The 9,051-nt window shown below is 40.8% G+C and overlaps 1 protein-coding gene across 1 annotated transcript; it reads left to right on the top strand.

Annotated features, from left to right (window-relative positions):
* The first annotated feature begins 1,328 nt into the window (after window positions 1–1,328).
* Window positions 1,329–6,976, top strand: si:dkey-96l17.6 (kinesin-like protein KIN-14E). The gene is made up of 14 exons (XM_046035014.1): window positions 1,329–1,415; window positions 1,718–1,894; window positions 2,055–2,215; window positions 2,322–2,434; window positions 2,614–2,720; window positions 3,126–3,225; window positions 3,347–3,539; window positions 3,737–3,917; window positions 4,073–4,310; window positions 5,487–5,647; window positions 5,769–5,873; window positions 6,050–6,147; window positions 6,459–6,537; window positions 6,661–6,976. The coding sequence occupies exons 1-14, from the start codon at window positions 1,329–1,331 to the stop codon at window positions 6,709–6,711; spliced, it is 1,851 nt and encodes a 616-aa protein (XP_045890970.1). The 3' UTR covers window positions 6,712–6,976.
* Window positions 6,977–9,051: the final 2,075 nt, after the last annotated feature.

Raw genomic sequence — 9,051 nt, 5'->3', positions numbered from 1 at the left:
TCCCCTACGAGTCAGCTGAACTCTGCATCACTCAGGTAAAATAATGAGCATCATCATAGGAAAGCAGCACAAAACACGTACTGTCTCCCACAGCAAAGCGTTTACATTTATAACAGACATGAATATTGAAAGAAACATGTCTGACTTCAAACTCATTTCATATAAAACAGTGATGTTTTTTAAGCATGTGACTTAAAGCTGTGTCCAGTTGTTCAGTGAGAGCGTCTGCAGACACACAATGAAGACACTGTCAGACTCTGTGTTGTGTTCTTCCTCATCCTCACATGGCTGCCCTGATGCTGCTAGTGTGACCCTGGAATGCATTTGATCAGTATAAGCTCCTAGGATGCTGTTTTGTGTTTGTGAGTTTTATGTCTTTGTGTGTTGTACACGGCCCACAACAGATAGCCGAGGACATGGAAGCAATGAAGAGACGGCACCTGGAAATGGTGCAGGAGCTGGAGGCGAACTTTCAGATCACAGCACGAGAGAACCAGGTGAGGAGGCATGTATGTGTGTCTGTGTATGAGAGCGAGACCTAACACATAACAGTGACGCAGATCTCATTGTATGGTCAGGAGTGGACTGTGCAGAGAATCAGATCTCATTACCAGAACAAGTTGAACACTCTGAGGAGAATCCTGGACCTCTACCAGGAGACGGTGGAGAAGAAGAACGCTGACTGGCAGAGGACAGTCGCGGTCAGTGATGTTCATCATTTCCTGCGGCTCTCATGAGTTTGTTCTCACTGGTGGTAAAGTTCAACAACACAGTGAAACTCTCCGATCTTCAAACATTGGGATTCACTCATCAGTCATTGTTGGTGCACACTACAGACCACAGTTGAAACACTAAAACACTTGTATTTACGGTGCTGTTTCCTGCAGGTCTCAACTGCACAGAACGAGCAGCTGCTGGAGGAGCAGAGAGCTGAGAAGAGGAGGAGTAAAGAGGAGGCCCTGCAGTGGCAAAGAGAAAAGGTTGGATAGGAATCTGGCAGGCGCCACAAACACTTACACTGTCCTCTGAACTGGAACACCCCCTTGTGGCCACATTTGAGCATAACAGGAACGTTTTTTACGTCATTACATAATGATTGGTTCAGCTTTTGTTTCTTTTAGAGCAAAATGTTGGAACTGTTCTCCAACAGGTTGGATGTCCTGCACAGCCACCAGGCCTCCAGTGAGTGTGCATTCATTCATTGATGTCTGCCTGCAAAATTACTGACCCTTGCATGTCACACCTTTGTTAATGCCCTGTGACACTGAACAGCAATACAGGAGCTGCAAATGGCCAGACAGGAAGTAGGGAAAGTCCAAGAAATGTTAATGGTATCATCCCGGGAGCATCAGGATGCCACTGAGGAAAGTGAAAGTCCAGAGAACAAAGGGCTTTCAGCACAACAACAGACTGTGGTGGGTTGAAATTAGTTTCTACGGCAGCCTGCTGCTCATTTAAGTACATGATCTAAGATTATAAACACATCAACAAAGCAATCATCACCTTCTGAGGGACAACATATTGCCTATTACCAAGACAGGGACAGACAGCAATCTGATATTAAACATACTATTAAACATGTTTGAATTATATATTTGGGCAGTATCAGAAATTTCAGAGGTCAGCAACATCAGCAGATAAAGTTATCGTCATGCTTCATGGGTACATGACAAAATTGATTTGGGTGTACTGACCTTTAAGGTGGTTTCATGCGCAGGGCTGCAATGAGTCAGATCAGCCACTGGAGGGGGCTAAGGCCTGCCTGGAGGAGCTGAAAGAGAGCCTGTACCAGAGGGAGAGAGAGATTACTGAGCTGCTGGAGGCAGAGAGGAGCCCTGTCCCCCCTGTCCCTCTGCCTCCCTGCAGCGTTCTGCTTTCCACTGTCATACACAAGGTGCTGTTCAACTATTAAACTATGTATCTACTTATTTTAAATATGGCATTCTCTGCTTTGCTGGTGGCAGGAGATACTTCACTCTGTTTTCTTAGACATCACCCTGCTTTTATGACTTTGTTCTATAGATAGCACATGACTGCTTTGTTTTGTTTTCTAGGCTCATGCTATTTGCATTGCAGTGGCTGAGACCAGAGCTCCTTTGGACCAGATGATTGAGGAGAACCGGGTCGCTCTGGTCGAAGCCAGAGACAAACTGCACCGCCTACAGAGGGCCATAGACAGTAATGACAAAGAGGACAAGACCACTGACCAAGAGGGGTTAGAGATCATGGAAACAGCCTGGACATATAAACAATGGAATAGCCAAAGCCAGTCTCAATGCCTTTATTCAAGACTTTTATTCAACTGCTATTCTACTTTTCAGGTTAGATGAATATGAGTCACGTTTGTCTGTACTACAAGGAACAGTGAGGAGGTATGAGGTATCGCAACTGGCTTTGGACTGCATCAAAACTGGAGAAAGCCCTGTCATAAATGGTAAATAAATTTCTTAAATCTCCTATATTCACATCACCTGCATTCATACAGCTACTATAATACTTGCATCTTAAAAACTTTCATTTACATCAGTCTGGCAACAACTGTGTGTCTGTGCTATGTTTAGTGTACGGTGGTGCATCACTTATATAAGTGGTTTTAATTCCTGTTTTGCTCAGACTGCGATGCAGTCTCAGAACTGGAAGACATCTTGGGACGAGGGACAATCCAAACCACAGAGGGAGTGAAGAGTGTTGGTCAGCAACTTCTCTTGCTGCAGGATCAGGTTGGTCAAAATCTCAGGTCAGGTCAGGCCTCGGGGGTAAAATAGAGATGGTAACCTCCCAGCTGCCCCTCTATATTATATATTGAATTTGATGAATCTCAGGTAAAACGGTATCGTTACAATGGTAGACTGAGGGTGTGACTTAAATTACATGGGCTGATGAAGCATCACACATATTATTTCTGTAACTGTTATATAATGGTTTGGGTGCGTTCAGTTGTCATATTTATTAGTGTGTGTGTGAATCGACACCTGGTATAATTTGTAGGTTTTTAAGTTTCCTGATACATAGAGTAAAATGTTTTAGATTATTAAGGGATTGTAGTAAGCTATCTAGTTCAAGTAGCTAAAAAAAAACTTCTGTTATTCAGTGTCATATTTGTGTTATCATGCTCTTTTCTCAAGTTAAAGCAGGTTAAAGAAGAGAAAAAGAAAACAATTGAGAACTACACTTTAGAACGGACAATGAGGAAGAAGTACTACAATATGGTGGAAGACATGAAAGGTAAACATTAGCCAGCATTAAATGTTTTTGTATGAAATGAAACACCACAAATTGAGGCCTTCTCAGTTTAACACTTTTTTTTTTGAGGTTACTAAGGTTTCACACCTTGAAATTTTCACAGGTAAAATCAGAGTGTTTTGTCGGATTCGACCAGTGAGCCGAACCGAGGTTATGCAGGGTGGAGCCATCGTTGTGGAGAAAATAGATGATTTCTCTGTCACTGTGGAAACCCCTCGTGGGCAGAGGGAGTTTCAGTTCGACAAGGTGTTCAACGCTGAAGCCTCTCAGGAAGACCTGTTTCATGACACCAACAGGTTGGATTATGCTTCTTAATCAATATACAAATACAGTATATTCACAAATGTACCATAAGACACATGTAATGTGTTTAATCCATTTACAAAGTAGTTTCTGATTTTAGTAGTTGATAGTACAAATTTGTGCCAATTCAGAAGTAGAAGCACATAGTTCTATAATAAGTACAGTCCAGCTGGATATATATCCCCCACAGGCTGATTCAGTCGGCTATTGATGGATACAACGTCTGCATCTTTGCATATGGCCAGACGGGCTCAGGGAAGACCTTCACCATGGTGGGGGACAAGGAACAGAAGAACCCTGGGATCATGCCGAGATCTTTTAATGCCATATTTGATATGATTCAGGAGAACAGCAATAAATTTGACTTCAAGGTAACATACACTATATTACTAATGCAATTATTATTTTTAAATTATTTGGGAGATGGCAAAGATCTTAGATTTAACTTTCTTGTCTCCCTCAACTTCCTCCATCTCTGTCCCTGTCCTCCTCCTCCTTCCTGAGCTTTTTCATCCTTTTGCCTCAGGTTTCAGCCTATATGCTGGAGCTGTACAACGACAAGCTGCAGGACCTCTTTGTGAGCCTGGCTGGTGAGGCCCATGGACAGCCCCAGTCCCATGGCCAGGCCAGGCGGGTGGAGATCAAGAGGAACAGAAAGGGGGTTGTGTTCGCCCAAGGAGCAGAGACAAAGGAGGCTTCCAGTGCCCAGGAGCTTTACGCTCTGTTCCAGCAGGCCTGCACCAACCGACACATCTCTGCCACCAGTGAGTTCTCTATACCGTGCCATGCCGCCCAGTTCAAACAGGGCCCTGCTAAATGGTTTGGATTAATCATGTTAGTTACAGTCAGTGTGAGGGGGTGGCAGCTCAGTACATCATTATTGGACTGGGCGGTGCGTGGCACTACAGCCAATCTGTAAGAAGAGGAGCAACATTGTTTTATAGACGCACACAGGTCATCAGAGTCCTTACAGAATTTCCCAAATATTTTAAAGAAACTGAGACCATTTTACATGCCTTTATTTCTTTACGTTTGGACTATTGAAACAGTCTCTTTACCTGCCTGAATCAAAAATCTTTTGTCTGTTCAGATCTCAGCTGCCAGGCTTTTAACTAGAACCAAGAAACGTGATCATATCACTCCTGATTTTATTTGTTCCAGAGACCCGGCTGAAATTGAGAGGAGACAGAGCCTTTGCAATTAGGGATCTGTGGCTCTGGAGCAATCTACGAGGAAATTCTTTTAAATCCCTTGTTAAAACATACTTTTATCGAAGAGCATTCCCTGATTTTACATGATTTTATTTTAAGTATAATTTTGAAATGATTTTTATTGGGGGTTTCTTATTGTTGTTATGTTTTAACTGCTTCATGTTAAGCACTTTGTAAGGTTTGTTTTAAAAGTGCTCTATAAATAAAGATTATTATTATTATTTTAGTAGTATGGAGCTAGATCTACTAGCTGGAACTACAAAATAATTTTAATCAACTACAAATACAGCCTGTGGACTGTAGATACTGACAAATATATAAAAAGCAGACACACTTAGATTATTTCAAGGACTATGGAACAAAGGATGGCACAAAATAATAAAGAACAGTAGTGGCATCACATTTTATATTTATGTTTTTATTGTGTTTTTTTTTCCCACCTTAATCACAAACATTCAAAAAACAGTTTTGACAATCATTTATGTCATTTATCAAGAAATATATGCCAAATATTTGAAAATCACATCTTGCACTCAGGGAAATTGTGATCCGCATTTTACACCAAACAACTGATCAATTACTCTAAATGATCATCTGAAGATTAATTAGTAATGAAAATATGTATTAGTTTCAGCCCTAATCTTGACTACAAGTGACTAGCTGAACATCAAGAAGCCACGGCGTATGACAATCCGTTCCAGGCCTTTTTTGTGGATCATGTGTCCCCAGAGATGAATGTGGAGAGTTCCCGCTCACATCTCATCGTTGGCATCATGGTGGAAAGCAGGAATCTGACCAACGGAAGTGTGAGCACCGGGAAGCTGAGCCTTGTGGACCTGGCAGGCAGTGAGAGAGCAGCCAAGGCTGGTGCCAAGGACGACCAGCTAAAGGTTTGCTCAAATGTTATATTGTCATTGGTCCATCAAGTGATTGTAAGGATGATTGAAAGAATTAGATATTTCTCATGCTCTCTTTAAAGCCCCCTCGTTCATCCTCCACTTTCGTATGCAGGAGGCTAACTCCATTAACAAGTCTCTGAGTGCCCTGGGTGATGTGATCTCAGCCCTGTCTGCAGAACTGCCCCACGTACCATACAGGAATAGCAAGCTGACACAGGTGATGATAAAAAGCATTGTACTTTGAATTTTGGGAGAGAAAGAGAGAGAGAGAGAGAGAGAGAGAGAGAGAGAGAGAGAGAGAGAGAGAGCAATAAACAAAAAGCTGCTTGTGATTTTTTATGTGTGGTCATGAACTGCAATGTAGGTCAGCCAAATGTGACCGGTGCATTTCAGGTGATGCAAGACTCCCTGGGTGGAAATGCCAAAACCCTCATGATCGTCAACATCTCTCCTTCCGAATACAACCTTGATGAGACGCTCACATCTCTCATGTAAGAAACAAAGAGAGAGATTCATCATTTCATTTTTAGTTGAATGCTAGCAAACTCCCAAATAACACCGAACTCCCTAAACTTTAAATTATTAAATTGTTTATATTATTTTATTTTGCTGATTTTATCACATGCATTCTGTATTTTGTGGCTTATTTTATTTAACTTCAATGCATTTTGTAAAGTGTAAAGTTGACCATGTTTTTTTGGTGATTTTGCACTTTAAATAAAACTTGATTGGATGATTGAATGACTGATTGACTGATTGACTGATTGACTGATTGATTGATTGAACTCCCTAAACCTTCCAGTTATGCAACAAGAGTGAAGGCTATAACCAACCATGCTCAGAGAAATGTGGACAGCAAAGAGATTGCCCAGCTCAAAGAGGTGTGTGTCACTGTAATTTTCTACGGCTAGTAGTGTTGCCAAAACGTGAATTGATATGTAGAATAAAACAAAAAGAATTAGTTTAAACAGACACGCTAACTTTAATCCTGTTTTCTTTTTCAGGTGATCATGAAGCTAAGGTCAGGACAGACAGTGGAAGAGGAGGATGTTTGAATGGTACTGTATTGACTGAATTGAATTGTGTACAATGGTGGAGTAAAGTGTTGAACTGGGATTGTTTAGACTATTTCTTGTGGCCTATCTTGCGTGCATTGTTTAAGCTGTACATGCATATGAATTAGCATATATTTTAAATAATTTAAATATTTAATTTAGCCAAAATGCTGATTAAGCCTTTCACCGCCGGATAAATCTCTCTGTATGTGCATGATATCAGAGTTTTTAAATCCTGCATATGTGCCGACATTCCCATGATGGCAACCAGCCATAAGCACGTGTCGACAGTATAATTACTGTAATTACCTTTCTTAAGTATCAAAAGTAAAAGCACTAGTAAAATGCTCCATGTCACTGTTTTACTATTGAATATGATATTTCTGGATGAATATTACTACTGCATTTAGGTGTATGTTGCATTTTACTGCTGTAGATCTTTAAGCTAATTTTAACTGCTTTATATACTGTTGGGTAGTTTAATCTACAACAATGCATCATATTCTCTACAATCATCATATGTTTTTAGCGTCATTGTCCTGTGAGGACCACATACTGTATCTCTAAAAAAATCTACTTTTCATGAGCTCAGACAGGCCTGTTTTCAGCTTTGTGACAATGCAGTTTCCACCTGATCCAAGCAGGGTTTAAATAGTTTATTTAGCTTAAGAAGCAGAATAATCTCAACCCATAAAGGAATTTAATACTTAAGTTTATCCAAAAAATTCACATTCATAATCTTATGAGATACATGGTTTTTACTTGACAGAAGGGTTATGAAAAGTATAATCTAAAAATAGTAACTAAAGCTGTCAGACAAATGTAGTGGAGTAAAAAGTATTTGTCTAAAAGTATTTGGAGTAGAAGTATAAAGTAGCATAAAATGGAAATACTCACATAAAGTGCAATTACCTAGAATTTGTACTTAATTACAGTACAATGGGAATAGGTGACATCACTATGGGGCACAGTTGCACAGTAGCATTCAAAGGACTGTGTGCAGCTTGTTAATGGGTGCTGCCTGCCAGTGTCTATAGAATAAGGCCACCACAATACAGAGCCCCACGTGTAACTGAAGAGGCAAATAGGAGTCAATTGGTCTTTCATTTTTCACTCCTTTTGTATGTGGGAGAAGGCAATGAGTTTGTAGCCCATTAGAGCTTGCAGAACCATGACGTGTTGCTATATTGCGGAACCATGACGTGTTGCTGTACTGTTACGGGGTCATATCCCATAGCTGAGAAAGGGCACTCTCCAACACACGAAGGCCCTAACCTGTTGTTGTAGGTTTTGTTTTCCAGAAAGGCGGGGGATTTGCAAAAATTAGAGCGTTATGACGTTTGACGAAGTTAAAAGCAACTTCCCTAACAAGGGAAAGTGTCTTTAAAAGTACCAGAATGAGAAGAAGAAAATAACAAATTTTTGTCATTTTGAATTTTCAGATTCAAATGAACTAGGCCTCCAAGATTTTCTTCCCCTTTAAATGTTTGGTGCCGTCTCATACGGGTTATGAGATTGATTCTAGTGTTTATTAACAGTGGTGAAAGAAGTATTCAGATAATTTACTAAAAGTAGCAATGCCACAGTGTAAAAATTCTTTGTTACAAGTTAAAGAAAGGCATTGTAAATGTTACTTTAGTGAAAGTACTAGCATCAAAATATACAGTGAGGAAAATAAGTATTTGAACACCCTGCTATTTTGCAAGTTCTCCCACTTAGAAATCATGGAGGGGTCTGAAATTGTCATCGTAGGTGCATGTCCACTGTGAGAGACATAATCTAAAAACAAAAATCCAGAAATCACAATGTATGATTTTCTAACTATTTATTTGTATGATACAGCTGCAAATAAGTATTTGAACACCTGATAAAATCAATGTTAATATTTGGTACAGTAGCCTTTGTTTACAATTACAGAGGTCAAATGTTTCCTGTAGTTTTTCACCAGGTTTGCACACACTGCAGGAGGGATTTTGGCCCACTCCTCCACACAGATCTTCTCTAGATCAGTCAGGTTTCTGGGCTGTCGCTGAGAAACACGGAGTTTGAGCTCCCTCCAAAGATTCTCTATTGGGTTTAGGTCTGGAGACTGGCTAGGCCACGCCAGAACCTTGATATGCTTCTTACAGAGCCACTCCTTGGTTATCCTGACTGTGTGCTTCGGGTCATTGTCATGTTGGAAGACCCGGCCTCGACCCATCTTCAATGCTCTAACTGAGGGAAGGAGGTTGTTCCCCAAAATCTCGCAATGCATGGCCCCGGTCATCCTCTCCTTAATACAGTGCAGTCGCCCTGTCCCATGTGCAGAAAAACACCCCCAAAGCATGATGCTACCACCCC

Source organism: Micropterus dolomieu, linkage group LG21 (genome assembly GCF_021292245.1).
Source record: "Micropterus dolomieu isolate WLL.071019.BEF.003 ecotype Adirondacks linkage group LG21, ASM2129224v1, whole genome shotgun sequence".
Lineage (NCBI taxonomy): Eukaryota > Metazoa > Chordata > Actinopteri > Centrarchiformes > Centrarchidae > Micropterus > Micropterus dolomieu.
The sequence above is the reverse complement of the archived record's forward strand: the minus strand, read 5'-3'. Positions and strand labels throughout refer to the sequence as shown.